This window comes from Pleuronectes platessa, chromosome 13 (genome assembly GCF_947347685.1).
Source record: "Pleuronectes platessa chromosome 13, fPlePla1.1, whole genome shotgun sequence".
NCBI classification, from domain to species: Eukaryota; Metazoa; Chordata; class Actinopteri; order Pleuronectiformes; family Pleuronectidae; genus Pleuronectes; species Pleuronectes platessa.
In genome coordinates this window covers 950,344-970,633 of record NC_070638.1, presented here as the reverse complement: position 1 = coordinate 970,633, position 20,290 = coordinate 950,344, and the positions used below count along the sequence as shown (strand labels likewise).

Genomic DNA, 20,290 nt, shown 5'->3' with positions numbered 1-20,290 from the left:
ACGCACACGCGCACGCGCACACACGCACACGCACACACGCACACGCACACACGCACACGCACACACGCACACGCACACACGCACACGCACACACACACTGCTGCTATTTTTACTGCACAAACTCTGACAGTTGCTGCTCTGGGTCCTAACGCTACTCAGCTTCACCACTGATGGGTCGAATACAGACACACACACACACACATACACACACACAAACACCCACACAAACAAACACACACACACACACACACACACACACACACACACACACATTTTGGTAATTTGTCACTTTTGATCGAAATAGTAAAATACTTTTTATTTTGTTAACGGTAAAGCTTCGGAGCGGAAGTTACTCAGTTCCACTTCCGGGACATGACAGCAAGCTGACGCGCAGACCGGAAGTGTTGGCCTGGCTAGCTGTGTGCTAGCTGTGTGGATGTGTGCAGTTAGCTGGAAGACGATGGTGTCGTCGTGTCGCAGATAAATGTTCGAGCGCTGATGAAGCAACAATGTCTTCAGTTCAGTGTCTGAGAGACTTTGTCCACGAGCGACTAACTGCTGCTGCTGAAGAGATATTCAGAGTGTTCGAACAAACTGTCCTCGAGTACGAGGAAGAGATCGATCGACAGAGAAGACTGTTGGACATCGCGTGGAAACCGGAGATAAAGCTCCACAGGACAGGTGAGGACACACTGAATGGACTGAGACACTAACACAGGACAGGTGAGGACACACTGAATGGACTGAGACACTAACACAGGACAGGTGAGGACAAGCTGAATGGACTGAGACACTAACACAGGACAGGTGAGGACACACTGAATGGACTGAGACACTAACACAGGACAGGTGAGGACACACTGAATGGACTGAGACACTAACACAGGACAGGTGAGGACAAGATGAATGGACTGAGACACTAACACAGGACAGGTGAGGACACACTGAATGGACTGAGACACTAACACAGGACAGGTGAGGACACACTGAATGGACTGAGACACTAACACAGGACAGGTGAGGACAAGATGAATGGACTGAGACACTAACACAGGACAGGTGAGGACAAGCTGAATGGACTGAGAGACACTAACACAGGACAGGTGAGGACAAGCTGAATGGACTGAGACACTAACACAGGACAGGGTTAGGGGGCAGGGGCAGACACACACAGGAAGTGACCTGTTACCTGCTGCAGAGGTCATGTGATCATGTTTACATCACCTGACACGTCATCAGCTCTGATCACCACGAACTCTCCTCACTTCTTTGTCTGTGTCTTCATCGTGTGTGTCAGCACTTTGTCACCAGAGACATTTGTTTCCTGTGTTACCCCCCCCCCCCCCCCCCCCCCGCTGTTCACACTTTATACAGGAGCTCAGGAGGAGGAGGACAAACTGAGTCTCACTCCGACCTTGTTGTTCACAGGTCTGAAAGCAGCCGTACAGATCTCAGTGACTTTGGTGATCTGTTGTTTACTGTGACTCCTTGTACCTGCAGAGTTCCCCCGGACACATGTCTGGAAGAAGAGGAAGACTCTCACCGCCCAGCAGCTCTGTGCCCGGGACAGGAAGTCAGGTCTGGACCAAGAGGACCCTGCTGCTGCTGGAGAAAGACCTGGAGTCAGCAGAAGTATTATCCACTTCAGTGAAGAGGTCGATGGACAGCGCAGACTGCTGGACATCGTTTGGAGCCCGGAGATAGAGCTCCAGAGGACAGGTGAGGACAAGCTGAATGGACTGAGAGACACTAAGACAGGACAGGTGAGGACAAGCTGAATGGACTTAATGAAAACACAGGAACAGGACTCATGGGATCCTAAAGCATTTAACCTGTTTCTATTGATTCTTTGTCCACCATCTCTTCACCGGTCACCTGACAGTGAGAGCAGAGGAACATGTCTGGCTCTGGTATTCTCAGCTAGCATGTGACCTAGCTCTGCTCCAGAAACCAGATCTAAGGAGAGATATCATTTAAATTGATTTATTACTGATTCTATAGAAACACTGGAATCATTAAACTTCACTCAGGCAATAAATTAACCAACAGCTCTGAAACCAAGGATCTGTGTGTCAGATCAAAGTCAGTTGGTTCTCTGTGGTGTTGTCCTGGTTAGCGTCTGGACGTGATGCACCTGTTCGTCTGTCAGCGAGTCTGAGCTCCTAATTTCTTCTTCTGGTTCTATTTATAATTCTTTTCCAACTTGAGTTTAACAAATCAATCTAATCCCGAAATGGTATTTATGGTAATAGATTCTATCATCATCACGCCCCTCAATGTTGATGTCTGTCACTTTGCCTCCATCCCATTTGTCTACCTTCTTTTTGCTTTGCTAAAAAAGCTGTTTTTAAAGGTGCTATATAAATAAAGTTTATTATTATTGTTTAAACTAAGGTTTCATCTTACTGATAACTTGTTGGTCCTGACGACACAGCACTGATATGTATCTTCTTAGACGTCTGGTTCTCATCATATGAGTGATCTCTTGTCTCTTTGTTCCTACAGAGCTTCCAGAGCAACACGTCTGTAAGGAGGAGGAGCTTCTCACTGACCAGGAGAGGAACCCCAGTCTGGACCAAGAGGATCCAGAGCCTCCACAGATTAAAGAGGAGCAGGAGGAGCTCTGCACCAATCAGGAGGGAGAGCAGCTTGTCCTGAAGCAGATCCAGACCTTTATGTTGACGTCTCCTTATGAGGGAAGTGATCACACTGAACCAACCAGTGAGCAGCAGCTCCTCTCCCACATCTCTCCTGGAGCTGAGAGCCGAGCTCAGAGAGGAAGTGAGCATGTGGACCCAGGACCGACTAGAGATGAAGAGTCCCAGAGAAACAACTCCCCCCCGACACAGAGTCACTGCAGCACTCACACAGGGAAGACGTCTTTCATGTGTGACATTTGTGGAAAAGTGTTTATGACCAAGTCCAAACTGAACACACATGTGAGAATCCACACAGGAGAGAGGCCCTTCTCATGTGACACTTGTGGGAAAGCGTTTCTCTGTAAGTCCAGGTTGACCTTACACCTGAGGGTCCACACGGGTGAGAGACCGTATTCTTGTGACTTCTGCGGGCAAACATTCAGTCGGAAGGTTCACTTGCAAGAGCACATTAGTCGTCACACGGGCGAGAGACCGTTTTTCTGCAAACTATGTGGGAAGAATTACAAACAGAGGTCGGCCCTGAGAGTGCACATGAGAGTCCACACAGGTGAGAGGCCGTTTTCATGTGAAATATGTCAGAAAACTTTCTTGGTCAAAACAAACTTGCTGGTCCACATGAGACTCCACACGGGTGAGAAGCCGTGTATCTGCAGCACGTGTGGGAGGAGTTTCATTTATCCAACATCCTTAAGAAAGCACATTAGGATCCACACCGAGGAAAAGTTGTTAATCCCCGAAGATGTGGGAGAAATTTCCCGTGTTGTGGTGAATTGACTGAATGTGACCAGAGTCCTCACTGGTGAGAAACCACATCACTGCGGCACCTGATGGGAAAGAGAAAGAGATGTGTCTCGGTTAGGAGGTCACCTGGGATCACAGACAGTACAGTCACATGTGGTGTTGTGAACTTTGTGGGAGAGGAGCAGTTGTGAGTTTCATGGACACGACGCACAAGAAGCCACAGAAGTGAAGAGCCACATAATCAAAGCTCTTTCCTAAAAGTGTTTCTAATCCACCCAGTTGAGAGAACAGCTGAGAATCAGTTTCCACAGAAGAAACCATCAAGACGAAGCTTGTGGAGACGAGTTGATCCTCGTGACCGTGCTCCTCACATTTCTGTTTGCAGCAGTATTTCTCTGAAACAACCGGGAGCCTCCGAGTCTTCAGAGCGAGTCCCTCGTTCATACAAATGTGTTTGGCCTCTTCAATAATTATGTCTTTTTAATATTCATATTCTCCACCTCAGTTATATGAGTGTGGTCATCCTGCCAGATAGATTCTTTGATTCTCTTCCTCCAGCTTGTTTGTTCATTTTCTATGTGATGTATTGTGGGATTGAATCCACTTGATAGTACTTGGCAGTGCAGTTTGTTTACCTGACAGCCACAGCTACTGTGCTGTCATTAAAATGCAGAATGAGTTTGTAACACACACGTGTGTTAATACAAACTCAGATGTTTTTGCTTGAATTAATTTCATGTAATTTTTTCTTTACATTTCCCAAGAAAAATACTTTTTAGTTAGTCACCCTCACATTAAAAGTTATTGCACAGAAACATGTTTACATACAAACACAGCATGATGTTATGATTCTGTATTTTGAGAAATATAAGAAGGAATATTGAGTTGAATTTCTGACATTTATTCTCCTGCCTGCTGTCGATACAGCTCTGCCCTGCAAACCGCCATGTCCTCATGTCGCCAATAAATCTTCACTTATCACCTGGAGGGATGTTCTTTGGAAATAGTTAAAGGAAAGTTTCCTGTTTGTACAGAATCTGGGAAAATACGATTTCAGTTTGTACAGAGGAGACATTGAATAATCACTAACAGGAAATACGCTCATATATTTGATTGAAAAAGTGTTCATAATGATTGTTGATCACATTGATCAGGAGCTCAGATCAATGTGAGGATTCTCATCAGTTCTGCTTCTTTTCAGGAGAATAAAAGCTGATAGTTATTTTTATTTTGTGTGTGTGTGTCCAGTTGAAACTACGAGCTGACGTCACTTTAAATTCAGCTGCCTCAAAGACTTGTGGGACATGTCCTCTCATAAAGGATGGTTCGGTGTTTCCTCCTCTGAAGGAGATCATTTAGGCATTAAAGCTCCTTTCCTCATCATATAGAAAAATCAAACAGCGCTTATTGTGGCGGCCGCTGAAACACTTCCGGTCATTTCACTCATAAACTTTGTTTAATTAACGGAAAAGCTTCGGAGCGGAAGTTACTCAGTTCCACTTCCGGGACATGACAGCAAGCTGACGCGCAGACCGGAAGTGTTGGCCTGGCTAGCTGTGTGCTAGCTGTGTGGATGTGTGCAGTTAGCTGGAAGACGATGGTGTCGTCGTGTCGCAGATAAATGTTCGAGCGCTGATGAAGCAACAATGTCTTCAGTTCAGTGTCTGAGAGACTTTGTCCACGAGCGACTAACTGCTGCTGCTGAAGAGATATTCAGAGTGTTCGAACAAACTGTCCTCGAGTACGAGGAAGAGATCGATCGACAGAGAAGACTGTTGGACATCGCGTGGAAACCGGAGATAAAGCTCCACAGGACAGGTGAGGACACACTGAATGGACTGAGAGACACTAACACAGGACAGGTGAGGACACACTGAATGGACTGAGACACTAACACAGGACAGGTGAGGACAAGTTGAATGGACTGACACACTAACACAGGACAGGTGAGGACACACTGAATGGACTGAGACACTAACACAGGACAGGTGAGGACACACTGAATGGACTGAGACACTAACACAGGACAGGTGAGGACACACTGAATGGATTGAGAGACACTAACACAGGACAGGTGAGGACACGCTGAATGGATTGAGAGACACTAACACAGGACAGGTGAGGACAAGCTGAATGGACTGAGACACTAACACAGGACAGGTGAGGACAAGCTGATGGATTGAGACACTAACACAGGACAGGTGAGGACAAGCTGATGGATTGAGACACTGACAGTTGATTGAGGATTCATGCCTCACTAGCACTCCAGGTTTTAATGTATAAAGTGGATTTTGATTCCAGCTTCAATTCGTCCCCTCACGTCTGTGTCACCACTGTCCTGTCTCCCAAACGTTCATATGAATGAGTCAAAGTTTGTGTGTGAGTGCTCACATCCTCTCGTTAACTTTGTTTGTATAGATTTGATCTTTTGTGTGATAAGTAGAACCTACACAAAAGTTATAAACCAGGCCCCAGTTCAAAAACCATGACAAATACACTTTTGACAAAGACTTTTAAAACACAGTCTGTTGTTTACTGTGACTCCTTGTACCTGCAGAGTTCCCCCGGACACATGTCTGGAAGAAGAGGAAGACTCTCAGCGCCCAGCAGCTCTGTGCCCGGGACAGGAACTCAGGTCTGGACCAAGAGGACCCTGCTGCTGCTGGAGAAAGACCTGGAGTCAGCAGAAGTATTATCCACTTCAGTGAAGAGATCGATGGACAGCGCAGACTGCTGGACATCGTTTGGAGCCCGGAGATAGAGCTCCAGAGGACAGGTGAGGACAAGCTGAATGGACTGAGAGACACTAAGACAGGAACAGGACTCATGGGATCCTAAAGGATTTAACGTGTTTTTATTGGTTCTCTTCACATTAGTGATCTCTTGTCTCTTTGTTCCTCCAGAGCCTCAAGAGCCTCAAGAGCCTCAAGAGCCCCCACAGCAACATGTCTGTAAGGAGGAGGAGCTTCTCACTGACCAGGAGAGGAACCCCAGTCTGGACCAAGAGGATCCAGAGCCTCCACAGATTAAAGAGGAGCAGGAGGAGCTCTGCACCAGTCAGGAGGGAGAGCAGCTTGTCCTGAAGCAGGAGGACGATACCTTCATGTTGACGTCTCCTTATGAGGGAAGTGATCACAGTGAACCAGAACCAACCAGTGAGCAGCCGCTCCTCTCCCACATCTCTCCTGGAGCTGAGAGCCGAGCTCAGAGAGGAAGTGAGCATGTGGACCCAGGACCGACTAGAGATGAAGAGTCTCAGAGAAACAACTCCCCCCCGACACAGAGTCACTGCTCCACTCACACAGGGAAGACGTCTTTCTCATGTGACACTTGTGGAAAAGGGTTTGATGTCAAGTCCAAACTGGACAAACATCTGAGAATCCACACAGGTGAGAAGTCGTTTTCTTGTGAAACTTGTGGGAAATTTCTCACCTCTAAGTTGGGCTTTTTGATCCACATGAGAAACCACACAGGTGAGAAGCCGTACACCTGCAACACATGTGGGAAACAATTTAGCAACAACTCTGCATTGAGAACCCACAAAAGAACCCACACAGGTGAGAGGCCGTTTTCTTGTGACACCTGTGGGAAAACCTTCGGTCGGAAGGTTCACTTGGAGGAGCACATTAGTCGTCACACGGGCGAGAGACCGTTTTTCTGCAAACTCTGTGGGAAAAATTTCAAGCAGCGGTCGGCCCTGAGAGTGCACATGAGACTCCACACGGGTGAGAGGCCGTTTTCATGTGAGCTGTGTCAGAAAACCTTCTTGACCAATTCAAACTTGCTGGTCCACATGAGGGCTCACACAGGTGAGAAGCCGTATTCCTGTGACACTTGTGGGAAAGCTTTTCTCTGTAAGTCCAGGTTAACCTTACACCTGAGGGTTCACACGGGTGAGAGGCCGTTCTCTTGTGACTTCTGCGGAAAAACATTCACTCGGAAGGTTCACTTGGAAGAGCACATTCGTCGCCACACGGGCGAGAGACCGTTTTTCTGTGAAATATGCGGAAAAAATTTCAAACAGAGGTCGGCCCTGAGAGGTCACATGAGACTCCACACGGGTGAGAAGCCATATATCTGCAACATGTGTGGGATGAGCTTTATTCATGCAGCATCCTTAAGAAAGCACATTAGGATCCACACGGAGGAAAACATGTTAATCCCCGAAGATGTGGGAGAAATTTCCCGTGTTGTGGTGAATTGACTGAATGTGACCAGAGTCCTCACTGGTGAGAAACCTCATCACTGCAGCACCTGATGGGAAAGAGATGTGTCTCGGTTAGGAGGTCACCTGGGATCACAGACAGTACAGTCACATGTGGTGTTGTGAACTTTGTGGGAGAGGAGCAGTTGTGAGTTTCATGGACACGACGCACAAGAAGCCACAGAAGTGAAGAGCCACATAATCAAAGCTCTTTCCTAAAAGTGTTTCTAATCCACCCAGTTGAGAGAACAGCTGAGAATCAGTTTCCACAGAAGAAACCATCAAGACGAAGCTTGTGGAGACGAGTTGATCCTCGTGACCGTGCTCCTCACATTTCTGTTTGCAGCAGTATTTCTCTGAAACAACCGGGAGCCGCCGAGTCTTCAGAGCGAGTCCCTCGTTCATACAAATGTGTTTGGCCTCTTCAATAATTATGTCTTTTTAATATTCATATTCTCCACCTCAGTTATATGAGTGTGGTCATCCTGCCAGATAGATTCTTTGATTCTCTTCCTCCAGCTTGTTTGTTCATTTTCTATGTGATGTATTGTGGGATTGAATCCACTTGATAGTACTTGGCAGTGCAGTTTGTTTACCTGACAGCCACAGCCACTGTGCTGTCATGAAAATGCAGAATGAGTTTATAAAATATAACTTATATGAAAACATAAAATATTCCATTGATTGTCTTTATACTGCATCTGGAATTCACAGATATTAAATATATTATCACGGTTAATAAAAAAAGTAAATATGATGTTTTTGTTTAGATTGATTTCATGTTATTTAAAAAATAAAAATAAAAAAAAACATTTGTAGTCAGTTACATTTACTTCAGTTTAAGTTACTACTCTGAAAAATCATTACATACAAACAATGAGTAAAATACAAATATTGTAGATGTCAGAAATTTGTGCATGAAGCACTAAAGGATCAAGACAAGGGCGTAGAAAACAAATTGGCCTTTACCCTGCATATTAAAAAATAAGAATATAATTGCACATGTACCTTTTAAGATGAGTTAAATCACACAAAACGAGTTCCCTGACACACAACTTCAGGTTGTCAACAGTGGGACACTAGTTAACATAAACCAATCCTATTATTAATTAACCTCACACATTTGTAACAACATAACACTTATAATATAATCCCAGAGTGTGAGTTAATGTCAATGTTATGATCTGCCAATACCAAAGTTTCAACACTATCTAGGAGGTTAACCAGTAACAGCACAGTACAGGGAACTAACAAAGAATAAGGACTTCTAATAATATACTTTCAAATACGTGAATAAAGTAAATAATGTTTTTAACCTTAGTGTTTCTTTTAATTAATGCTATAAGCTTCTACGTTTTATTAATCCTTGTAATTTCTAGTAACTCTGCTCATTTGTAGAGCTGCTGTGTTGTATACTCCTACCAGAACCTTTTCCTCATGTGAGTACACACTCTACCACAACCTGCCAACAGGCATCTGCTTCGTACAATAAGTTACACCAGTTCAACTGAGATCGAGACTCTTGTGACACACACAGACACACACACTTGGCTGAGTGTGTGTGTCAGTTCAGTGTTAACCTGAAGAGCTGCTCTGTTGTACAGTTCAACCACAGTTGTTTTCCTGTGTGTGCGTCCAGAGCAAAGTCCGTTAGTTGTTTATTTGTCGGCCACATCGTCACTGCATCTTTGTGTGTGTCTTTGTTGTGTAATCCTTGTGACTGCTTTATTCCTTGTTAGCTTGTGTTTTAGCCTGTGCATTGTAGCTAAGCTAAAGGCTACTTGATAGCTGTGTGGCTGATAAGGTTTATTATGATTGCGCTTTTATTTGTAGAACCACACACACACAGACACACACATCTTTCTGTTGAAACTCTGCTGGATTAAAGAGCAGGAACCTGAACAACTGTCTCCCGAGTCGTCATTCACATTAAATCCTGGGGGACTTGAGAATGCTAACCGATGTCCACACGGAGATTATAACTGAGTAACCAGCCTGTAACTATTGAGTCTGTGTCGCAGGAAACATTTCATTACACAGATTAAACAGCTTCAAAGATCAAAATACTCAACATATTCATATAAAAATTAAGATAAGCTATAAACCCATGTGTCCATGAAGACTATCTTTTATTAGAACTGATTGAACATTGTCAGATGTCAAACCTGCACTATCACACTCATCTGTGTAAGTTAGTTTGGAGTCTGAGTTTAACTCTTGGGTCTTTATTAGATGTTGGATGACATTAAAGTCCCTCGTCTCATTGTGGGTGGGAGCAGGAATCACACATATTTAATAGACTTGATTCAGCAGATCTGTTCTATGATCCCAGAAACGTATGAAAGTGACCAGTGGCCTCCTGAGCCTGAGGTTCTATTAACCCTTGTATGTTGTTAGGGACTGTGGGACAGGTTTTCAATGTTTGCTAAAAGAAAAATTATGCGATAAATATTTTTTTCAACCTGAGATTCATTGGCCTTGGCTCATTTTCTGTGATGAACATATACAAGAACATATTTTCAGTGACTGTACACTGTACACCCCCCCCTACACATTTATATTACATATGTGGTGTTCGGGTCCACTGGACCCAGGACTACGTAAAGGGTTAAATTGTACATTTCAAGCAAAAAGTTCTCTGCCAGTTTCTGCATCTCACAAGGAATCTGTGGATTCCCCTTTGGATTTGAAAACTCCAGCACGGATAATAACCCCAAAGTCTGCAAACAAATGGGTTTGGTTCATCTCATTCCAGCTTTCTACGAAAACACGCTGTCCCTCCAAATGAGTGCAGAATGATTTACGTAATGAAAAGTTCGTAAGAAGAATTGATGTCCTGCACATGATTCACTGCTATCCCTGTCGGCCCTGGTTGCATCCTTATTACATTGGTAGCCATGTGATTTCATAATTTTTTGACATCCATATGTTGGCTGCTGGTGGCCTGGCCTGGCTGCTGGTCAATCTCATCCTCTTCTTCAAACTCACTCAGACTCTGAATTGAAACAGGATCTTCATATTCTCTAAACTCTTCCCCTTCATTGTCTTCCAAAGATTTTCTCTCTTCAAAAATCATTTCTCATGTAGACTGACATGAGTGTGTTCAATTTCTAATTAAGTTCAAGAAATAGACCTCAACACTGATGAAAAACCTTGTTTCATATTTGTTTTTTTCCAATCATATCTTGATTGTAACAATTTCTTTGTTTAATTGCATTTTATCACAAAAAGCACTTTAACAGGGGTAAATGACAACTTTTAACCATATATGCTGTTTATATTGCTTGTAATTGGGATAAAGTTGACATCTGTTAAGTATTTTTACATATATTGTTGTAGCTGTATTGATTGAAAGACCGAATACTGCGGTGGATCCATCAGACCCACGAACATTGGCTGATTGACCCAAACACGAACACCACACAAGGGTTAAGAGACAGAAACTCAGTGAAGCTCTTAGAGAAATAACTGGACTTTACTTTAGAGAATCTTACGACACACGCTGTGTGGATGTGTGCAGTTAGCTGGAAGACAGGACGGGTGAGGACAAGCTGAAGGGACTGAGACACTAACACAGGACAGGTGAGGACAAGCTGAATGGACTGAGACACTAACACAGGACAGGTGAGGAGAAGCTGGACAAGAGTTTTTAATGTGTGTGTATTTCAGATTTGTTATGAATGGATCCATTAGACATTAAATAAATTCTAATGATTCTCCAGAAGTTCGTTGATATTTATTTTGTAAGTTTTATTGAAATAAACCCACTCTTTCACAAACACTCATAACTTCATAAAACGATATTGTCTCAAACACAAACACTCCCGTAACACACAAAATACAAAAACAGGTGAATTAAGTGTTTTTATTGTTGGGGTTGAAAATTCCTCACACATGCAAACAGGAGGTTGAAACTGAATCATTAATATTTTATCAGCAAACCAGAGAGAAGTGAACACAAAACAAGCTGAAGGAACCGAACCATCTGTTTCTGTACAAGTCCAAATATTCTACATTATACACTATTATACAAGTGGATCACAACTCATGTCATTAGTACAGCAGTCACAAAGAAAAGCTTGTTACACCAGAGTCTTCTTCTGACTGAGGGATCAGTTCTTCCTCTTCTCAAACTAACAGATTGGGATCAAAGGTTGAGTTGAAATCAACTGAGCTTGGGATCAAAGCACTTCAGTGTGAAACAAACTGGTTTTAAGGCCTGAGGATCAGCTCCTCTGTCGAAGCCTCAGCACTCAACAGCAACGCAGACGTGTTGTTGGCAACAAAAGTGTAAACAGACATTCAGTCTTAACATTTGGATTTTTTTAGGAATAAGAGTTTCTCTCCTTCTTGCTGAGAGCTGGATGTTTCTGATCGACACCAGGCTGAAGTCTGTACATAGCACAGAGCTGCTGAGCATCACGTCCACAGTCTGGAACGAACTAACACCAGAGTTGATCTGAGTCAATCTGAGCAGGAGAAGAAGAGTTTCCTCCAAAGCTCAACCTCCTCCTTTAATGGAGTCTCCGTGTCCAGGTGTGTAAAACGTGGGACTTTTGTCTAAACAATCAAGAACCCAAGCTGCTGACTTCAGTTTCTCCTGGTGATAAAAACAAACGATTTGTGGCTTCTGAGTGAAAAACAACACGTGTTTTTATCAAGTTCAGAAAAGCAGTCAATTTAAAACCAAGTTCCTCTGGACTTTGGAATCACAACTAAAATCGTTAGAAATAAGAAATGAAGACATATTTCTGCTGTTGCTTTTTCCCTTCATGAACATTTAATTCCTTCAGGAAGCAAACAGATTCTTTTCAGATTCTTTTACGAGGTTCTCCTGCGACGATGAGCAGCTTTTACTGCTCCGCTCAGTTTGACAGGTTTCTCTGGTTCAACGCTTTGTTCTCAGGAGCTGAAAGTCCAACACTGTGTCACGAGCAGGTAATGAGGGCGACAGCAGAATTCTTTTAATGTTACTGCGTGTGTGTTTTACCTCCTCAAGTTTATCATGAGCTCAGCTAATACTTTTTTCAAGGCGAATAACAAAAGGTGTATTGATTCTACTGTGTAACCTCAAATATTCCTTTTTTTTAAACCACAATTACAACAGTTTTCTTTGAGAAATCTGGTTTTAAAGAGGTTGTGCCCAATAAATGGGATTCTTACATAAACAGTGTTAAAATAAACACTTGTCTGATTATAGGTTAACTTTTTTAAATGATTTGAAATATATATCCCGTCAGTTTTGAGATCTATGTTAATGTGTTAGTCACCATAGAGGTACTGGCTTGCCTGTGGGTAGAGGGCACATGACTCAGCAGTAAACTACCTTTAATCTTTCCAGGTTTAAGATGTAAAAATAAATGTTTAAAAGTTGCTGTATGTACGTTTTCTTACTGGAATCCGTCTGTGGTGATGGTCAACGAGCAATTAGCAAATATTTATGTATTGCTCCTTTAAAAGAGGCAATACAAACACACGTGGGGAAAACCCAGTAACACCCTTTACCTGCAGGTGGCGCTAGTGTCAGAACTGCAGCTGCTGTTACTCACCAGTAGGTGGTGGAGGTTGGAGAAGCTCGGTGTAGAAGCTCACGTGTCAGGAGTGTTCTCAGGACACGACACTGCCGTGAACCAGCAGTTATCCTCCTGGTGGCAGATTAAGAGTCAAGGTATTTTTCTATATACACAGGTGCTTATCTCTCACACACACACACACACACACACAGACACACAGTCTGCGAACGACTTGTCCTCTGGTGTTAACGCTGCATGTTTATCGCGAGAGGATCAGACGTCTGCAGGTGGGAATCACAGGGATTAAGATACAATTCTGTCGTCATACAGACTCTGAGATATATTGTGAGATCATCATTCAAGATATATAATCAAATACAGAGGAACAACTTTTCCTAAAAGCCAAAAGAATTTCTTTCAAACGCGTTAATAAATCAGAAGCTGCATTTATTATTTACTACGTGATGTTGTGGCGTAGACAGCTGAGACAGAGTGTGTAACAAAGTGCATAGAGTTTAAACACAGCAACAACGTCAGACTGCAACAGAACTGTGGAAATGTGTGAACGTATCGATGACGTGTCACAGACGCCTCTTTGCCTCTTCGCCTCCAGCCACAGAGAGGTGAGGCGGCCGGCCCGCTCTTTAGTCATGCAGTAAAGGAAACACGATGAGAACCGAAGCTTTGGGATCCGACCTGAGGCGTCACGACCCACAGGTGCTGGCCAGGTGGGGCGGGGTCAGCACGGGGGGGAGGGTCCGGAGGGATCAGGAGTGATCCATTGGTTCGGTGGCGCCGCGCTGTCCGGACTCCTGGCTGTCCATCTCCTCCGGATCCTCTGGCGTCTCATCTGCTTTGCCAGCTGGAGACACCTCTGCTGCAGCTGGAGGTGCATGGCTGGCTGTAGACGTTGGTTGACCCGTGCCCATCTTAGTCCCGCCTGTTAGATCGTGGCTGGCTCCGCCCCCTGAGGCGGCGGCACCCTGCTGGTCCCTCAGGTGGCGCTCCATGGAAGCCTGGATGGAGGAGACCATCTCCTGCAGCTTCCTCCTCTGCTGCTCCATCAGGCTGGGGTCCAGACCTCGACTGTCCTTCATGGTGACGAAGCCGGGCGCCATCCGGACCAGCTCCCTGGTGGCGTCCTCGGGGATGTCCGACAGGTCGGGTGGACCTCTGGACACACTGGCACTCAGGTCCATGCCGCTGCTGTGCTGGCGAGTGATAGGCCGGTGTTCAGGAGGGGAGGAGCCACCGGCACTGCCTAGGGAGTGACCTTTACCCTGGAAGGCGTTGACGTTCTGCAGCTGCTCCTTCTTGCGAATGACGCCACCGCTGCCCAGCCGCAGCAGGCCGTGTGACGGGCTGCCCTCTCTGCTGCCCCTGGTGGTCGTCTCCGAGCGCAGCTGCACCAACGCCTCCTTCACCAGCTCCTCCACGTCAGGGCCGACAGGGAAGTGACCAGCAGTGTCCACACAGAGCTCCAGACACTCCTCTGCCGCGTTGTAAACAAAGGTTTTCCCGGTGAGGTGAGGCAGCGTGCAGTGCTTCCCGTCCATCAGGCCTGAGAGAGAGAGGAAGAGCACAGACTGCTCACCACACAGCATCAACAACAGATCTGCCTCTCGTCTAAAATCAGGAAAATGAAATTCAATGAGCAACTTAAGGATCAGCATTAATATCAAAGGTTTTCTACCACTGGAATCAGCAGATCATCTAAGAAGCCAGCAAACCCACCCATGTCTTTCTTCACAATGTTGTAGAAGACCCCCCCCTGCTGGAATAAGTGCGGCAGCTTCTTTGCGTAGGACCAAACATCTTCACCTGGAACAGAGAGAAACAGAGACACACCAGAGGAAACTCAGTCTCAAGCTACAACCACATGATTCTGTCTGAATGCTCTGATTCCTGTGAGGTTTGCAGATTGGTCAGTTGTCAGCTTCATGTCTGTGTTAATCTGACGGAGCAGCAACACAGAGATTTGAAAGATTGAATCAACGTCAAGGGAGTGAAAAATCTTCAGGGAACCAAAATAACATTTGTGCTGATCCTCTGTGTGAAGTGTGAGCTCGGGCTGGAAACAGACTGATGAGCAGGAGCTGTGTTCTCAGGATCGTTAATATGAGCTGCAGCTCACAGGAAACGCAGCGTCAGACCTGAGTGCTGGTGAAACCTTCCTGAATATCGACAGACGCTCTCGGTCACGCTGCCTGCTGGTCGGCTGATGTGTTTATCTGAGTGCAACCACCACCTTTGACCCTGTTGGCAGGTGAGCTGCCTGAGTCAGCAGATTCACACACACACACACACACATAAACAATTGTCTAACATCCAGGGTGGATGATTAGAGACAGTCACCATGATGGAACCTAACCGGCTTCCTGCAAGCTCATTCGGCAGCTCGACTGACGTCTGCATCAACCAATCAGGACCCAGGACCCACCTGGACCACATGATCAGAGTGAGAGAGAACCCCCCCCCCCCCCCCCCCCCCCCCCGCTGGTGAACCCATCGAGATCATGTTCAACGTCAGCGCAGTGACACAAACACAGATCCACTCCAGATGTTGACACGACTCAACCTGACGATATGCTTGTAGCAGTTTGTGTGAACAGTCACAGATTTAACTTTTCTTTGTAATTGATTAATTCATCTTCAAATGTTTGGATCAATCTCTCTATTGTGTTTGACAAATTATTTTTTGTGTATTGGAACAAAGATAAGCAGGGAACACTTGCTGTAAAAAACAAAAGCATCTTTCATGACCCCATTGATTACATATCATCTGACTCCAGGATCAGCCTGAGTGACTTTGTTCTGGACGTTTCTACGACCTACGATACAGAAACTGCTTAGAACAGCTAAAATTATACCTAAAAAAAAATGACGCTGAACATTTCAACCAATGTTTTAAATATGTTCTGCTGCTGTGTTCACTCCAAATGTTCTGCTGCTTAGTTGAGAAAGAATCACTGGTCAAAAGTTGCAGCCTTAGTTCATCTGCTGAAGTTACTTATCTCAGACTGAAAATCTGCGTTCACAATTAAAGGTTTTAAGATGTTTCATTAGCAGACGGGGACATGTCCCACGCTGCTGTATTCTTACCCATCAAAGTTGCAAGGAGACAGAGGGAGGACATCTCAAGGTCAATGCTGTCCTGCAGCTCCCGGGTGCTCGTCCTGCCGGAGGTCACGGCGTCCTCGCTCTTCACCGAGTGCAGGGAGGCGTGTGAGCTGGAGGCTCGAGGGATGGAAGCCGAGGGGCTCTTGTCCTCGGGGCTCTTGTCCTCGGGGCCCCTCAGTATCTCCACTGACACTCTGTCCCCGTGCTGCAGCGCCATAGGCTCGTTCTCCTCACCGTGCTTCGGGGGGGCCAGCTCTTTGGGTGGGAAGCCGTAGCGGATGCACTGCTGCGGCGGCGGAACGCCAAACTGGTTGGCGATGCTCTTCTGCAGCTCTGAGAAGGAGGTCTGGGCCTGCAGGGTCAGCATGGCCTGCCTGCCGTCACTGGTGGTCACACGGATCTTCTTCTCCTTATTGGACGAGGACGGGGATTTGGTGGGCGTGGCTGGAGCCGAAGAGGAGGATGTTTCTGGAGACCCCCCGGGGGAAGACGTCCGGCCCTGGCCTCTCTGCTCCTGCTTCAACTTGTCAGTGAGTCGCCTCTGGGAGACGAAGGCTTGCTCGCTGATGCTCTGCTGGAGGCTGCGCTCCGCCCGGCTCATCGTCAGCTCCTCTTTGTGGAGCGTCTTTGCTTTGGGACCAGTCAGGATGATCTTAGTGGGCGGCTGGGTGTCCGCCGCCTGCTCGGTCTCACTGGTGTCCGTCAGACGCTGGACATGAGCCCCGTCGATGGACACTGGGTTGTACTCGTCCGGGTTCTTTTTGGCCGTGTGATGCAGGATGGTGCTGACCACCTTCTGCACCAGGATCTCACTCCCAAACTCCCCAGGAAAGTGCTTGGTGACCAGTTTCATCGCGACGTCATACACATTGCTGTTCAACGCTGTGTCTGCCTCATACTGGAACCAGTACACAGTCTCTCGCACCACCCGACCCCCCCACTCCAGCGTGATGGGGAAGGCTTCAGGGAGGTTGTCGTATTCTTTTGCGTCCCAGTAATGCTTGAACCCACATCCACATTTCCCCCCCAGAGAGCGGGTGTTGGTTCTGTCCCCGTCCAAGTAAACCACTGACCCGCTGCCCCGGATGTGGCGGACCGACGTGCCGTGACACCAGTTGCAGGTGTTGAGGGAGCTCAGTTTGTAGTCTGCCATGAGGACGTCCCGCTGGGGGTCATAAGAGCAGACCACGTTGTTAAGGGGGAAGCTGTAGTTCTTGTCCGGTCGCAGTTGACCGTGTGTAGATTTGGCCAAGTTGTAGAGCTTCCCACCAGGAACCAGCCAATCCGGTGGGACGTGGAGCTCGGAGAGGGCGCCGCAGATCAGGCAGCGGTGCAGCCGGTTCTCCATCACTGACTTCTTAGCAGCCTCAGTCACCTCCTCGGGCTGGATGCCGATCACGCCGGTCCGTCTGTAGACGTACTGGTGCACGTCAGCCACCAGCGATGGGTGGATGCTGTGCTTCTCCACGAACACCTCCTCCATGGCATTGACCAGCCTCATCAGATATTTATCCTGCAAGCTGCGATCCCCGCCGATCACGCAGCTCCCGTCCTGCTCCAGCTTGATGTACTTCCTGATGAGCTCCTGGGGGACGCCCCAGGCCTTGGGCAGCAGCCGGGCCGGCAGCTTGGGCAGCACCGTGTTCTTGATTCCCACCAGAGGGATGTAGTGGTTCCTGCCGGAGCTGCTCCAGGCGATGCAGATGGGTTTGTTGAACTTCCCGTCTTTCCCCCGACACTGCTCCTCAGCCACCAGGCCGGGCAGGAAGGTGGCTGAGTAATCCCCAGAACTCCTCATTCCACTCAAGGAGTCCAGCAGGATTATGGGTCGGTGGAGGACGTTGGCTAACCCAAATATGTGGATGTTCCGCAGCCCGAGCGGCACGCCTTCAGGCGGGATGAACAGGGGGTCACACTCGTTGATGATGTCCTCCCACTCGGCAGCGTCGATGAAGTCCTGAAACAGGGCTTTGTAGCGGTCCAGGTTCTTCTTGAAGTTCTGTTTGAGGTTCTCCCTCAGAGCATGCCAGAACAGTTCTCTGCCGACCAGCGCTCTGGACACAGCGTGGACCAGGCAGTGTCCGTCTCCATCGACATGGACGGGAATGAGACACTCTCTGTTGCTGTTGGCCTTCTTAACCTCCTCCAGGGTGTCGTGGAGGTAGATGAGGCTCCCGGACCGGTCCTTGCCGTAGCCCATGGTGGACACATGTTCCGGCTCGATGAGGAAAGCCCTGTCTCCCAGGAGCGAGCAGTCAAACATCTCCCCCTGGTTCATGTCCCTCAGCAGCTTGGCCTTGCCGGTTTGCTTGTCCATGCCGTACCGGGTGAGGACCGGAGACAGGAGCTTGCAGTGGTAGTTGGACAGCCCCATCACCTTCACCAGCTCCGTCCCCTTCTTCGGGGCCCCGGTGACACCGAGCAGGGCGTTTCTGAGCAGGTTGTGGAGCACGACATCCGGATCCGTGACCTCCTCGACGGTCAGCAGGTTCCTCTGCTCGTGTCGTTGTCCACACTCGGTGCACTCGATGCTAACGGAGCCGTGCGCGGGGAAGAAGAGCCTCGCCTGGCACTTGGGGTCCGGGCAGGTTCCGGACAGAATGCGCTTGTCCCGCTTCTTGGAGCTCGGCAGCAGCGACATGTCGGCGGGGAGACGGAGGAAAGTGCGCGCGAGCTTCACAGGATCATGACGGGGCCGAACCCGGAGCCACCGACGACCGATTCCAACCAAAATAACACAAGAACAACACGGAAGCGGCGGGTTCTTTCCGTCGGTGACTGGCTGTTGCTAAACGTGACGCGCAATGACGCCAGATTGTGGGAGTTGTAGTTCTGCTCCGTAACTACGTCGAGCTAATAAAAGATGGCGGAGTGGGGGGGCCTGTTCGGGTCTTTCCTCTGAGCGTCTGTCTCCCAGTAAACAACTGGGAACCTGCTTACTGGAACACGCTCGGCCCAGTGGGTTTGAGAACAACCGAATTACAGCGCGCTCGACTACATTACCCAGCATGCTCCGCGGTGCAGTGACGTTCTGTGCTCAGGAAGTCAACACGGAACTAACATGGCGGTGTGGGGAGAGCTCTCCAGCTTCGTGTGAAGAAGTTCTCCTCAGAATGAACCCAGTGCTCCTCGCTGGTGTCAGAACGCGACCCGGGGCGGGTTCCAGGATCCGGGGCTCGAGCCGGTTGAGTTAGAGATCCAGGGATACCAGTGGTTCACTGGTTAGCTCAGATGCTACTGCAGTGGTCCCAGCTGCTGGTGGACCATGATCCCGACCTGGGGCTTGTTGGACATGTCCTACACGTCTCATGGAGTTCTGAGACATTTCCAGTTTTGTTTTTTCACATAACTAAGTTAATGTATGCTGGACTGTACCCCCCCCCCCCCCCCACACACACACACACACACTACCTCCATCAACAGATCTCTGTTTTGAGTACTTATTATGTTGCGTGGTTATGTTCTGTCTACTTATGTTTAGACCGGATCAGAGACCAACAGCATTTCAATCCCGTCTCTGTCCCTGCTTGTAGAAGAACGGACAATAAAGTTGAGTTTGACTTTGAAGAAATAGGATTTGTCAAATTCTTCCTCGGCACACACACGAGGGCTCCCTGGGATATTTTCTATATTAAAACAAACACAGAACAAACATATTCTTCATCGATTACTACAAATATAAGTTGATCACAGAAGCTCTGTCACCAAGCTTTGTTCAGAAATGTGTCAGTTCAACCAGAACAACATGTTTTATTTGTGTAAGATTATTTCCCTCAGTCGTCTGCACCACAGCCCAACATGTATCCATATGCAGTGTGTAAACACAGTGTGGAGGGTCGATGCATAATCAAGATGTTTCGTCGATAAGATAAGTTAAACTTTATCAATCCCACGCCGAGGAGGTACAGCAGCAGATCGTTAAAGTTAGGTCGACAAGAGAAACACATGACAAATAGAAATAAAGAGAATATGCACTTAACATAAACCTTACACTGCAATCAGGAATATTATTTGTACAGAGACTTGAGTAAAGTGCAGTGGCACAGGTTGAT

General features: G+C 47.2%; 3 protein-coding genes across 6 annotated transcripts; 2 read left to right on the top strand and 1 right to left on the bottom strand.

The window, feature by feature from the left end:
- Positions 1-373: 373 nt before the first annotated feature.
- LOC128454672 (zinc finger and SCAN domain-containing protein 12) lies at positions 374-4,629 on the top strand. Of its 3 annotated transcripts, XM_053438146.1 has the most exons (4): positions 374-681; positions 1,375-1,428; positions 1,501-1,719; positions 2,506-4,629. In XM_053438146.1, the coding sequence occupies exons 1-4, from the start codon at positions 510-512 to the stop codon at positions 3,432-3,434; spliced, it is 1,374 nt and encodes a 457-aa protein (XP_053294121.1). In that variant the 5' UTR covers positions 374-509; the 3' UTR covers positions 3,435-4,629. The 3 variants fall into 3 exon arrangements, with proteins under 3 accessions (XP_053294121.1, XP_053294122.1, XP_053294123.1); XM_053438147.1 differs by lacking the exon at positions 1,375-1,428; XM_053438148.1 differs by lacking the exons at positions 1,375-1,428; positions 1,501-1,719.
- Positions 4,630-4,897: 268 nt separating this feature from the next.
- Positions 4,898-9,510, top strand: LOC128454670 (gastrula zinc finger protein XlCGF57.1). 2 transcript variants are annotated; one of them, XM_053438143.1, is made up of 3 exons: positions 4,898-5,219; positions 5,959-6,177; positions 6,323-9,510. In XM_053438143.1, the coding sequence occupies exons 1-3, from the start codon at positions 5,048-5,050 to the stop codon at positions 7,603-7,605; spliced, it is 1,674 nt and encodes a 557-aa protein (XP_053294118.1). In that variant the 5' UTR covers positions 4,898-5,047; the 3' UTR covers positions 7,606-9,510. The 2 variants fall into 2 exon arrangements, with proteins under 2 accessions (XP_053294118.1, XP_053294117.1); XM_053438142.1 differs by having other exon boundaries at positions 6,305-9,510.
- Positions 9,511-11,456: 1,946 nt separating this feature from the next.
- Positions 11,457-19,002, bottom strand: vcpip1 (valosin containing protein (p97)/p47 complex interacting protein 1). Its single transcript, XM_053438123.1, has 3 exons — positions 16,221-19,002; positions 14,853-14,939; positions 11,457-14,679 (listed from the first exon to the last, which is right to left on the bottom strand). The coding sequence occupies exons 1-3, from the start codon at positions 18,877-18,879 to the stop codon at positions 13,886-13,888; spliced, it is 3,540 nt and encodes a 1,179-aa protein (XP_053294098.1). The 5' UTR covers positions 18,880-19,002; the 3' UTR covers positions 11,457-13,885.
- Positions 19,003-20,290: the final 1,288 nt, after the last annotated feature.

What these genes read in the sequence shown, in the direction of transcription:
- LOC128454672 (XM_053438146.1), top strand. Translation starts at nt 510, where the DNA reads ATGTCTTCAGTTCAGTGTCTGAGAGACTTTGTCCACGAGCGACTAACT. An exon ending in GATAAAGCTCCACAGGACAG is followed by an intron (nt 682 to 1,374) that starts GTGAGGACACAC and finishes CACTTTATACAG; the next exon opens with GAGCTCAGGAGGAGGAGGAC. An exon ending in TCCGACCTTGTTGTTCACAG is followed by an intron (nt 1,429 to 1,500) that starts GTCTGAAAGCAG and finishes TTGTACCTGCAG; the next exon opens with AGTTCCCCCGGACACATGTC.
- LOC128454670 (XM_053438142.1), top strand. Translation starts at nt 5,048, where the DNA reads ATGTCTTCAGTTCAGTGTCTGAGAGACTTTGTCCACGAGCGACTAACT. An exon ending in GATAAAGCTCCACAGGACAG is followed by an intron (nt 5,220 to 5,958) that starts GTGAGGACACAC and finishes TTGTACCTGCAG; the next exon opens with AGTTCCCCCGGACACATGTC. An exon ending in GATAGAGCTCCAGAGGACAG is followed by an intron (nt 6,178 to 6,304) that starts GTGAGGACAAGC and finishes TTGTTCCTCCAG; the next exon opens with AGCCTCAAGAGCCTCAAGAG.
- vcpip1 (XM_053438123.1), bottom strand. Translation starts at nt 18,879, where the DNA reads ATGTCGCTGCTGCCGAGCTCCAAGAAGCGGGACAAGCGCATTCTGTCC. An exon ending in TCTCCTTGCAACTTTGATGG is followed by an intron (nt 14,940 to 16,220) that starts GTAAGAATACAG and finishes TCTCTGTTCCAG; the next exon opens with GTGAAGATGTTTGGTCCTAC. An exon ending in CATTGTGAAGAAAGACATGG is followed by an intron (nt 14,680 to 14,852) that starts GTGGGTTTGCTG and finishes TCTCTCTCTCAG; the next exon opens with GCCTGATGGACGGGAAGCAC.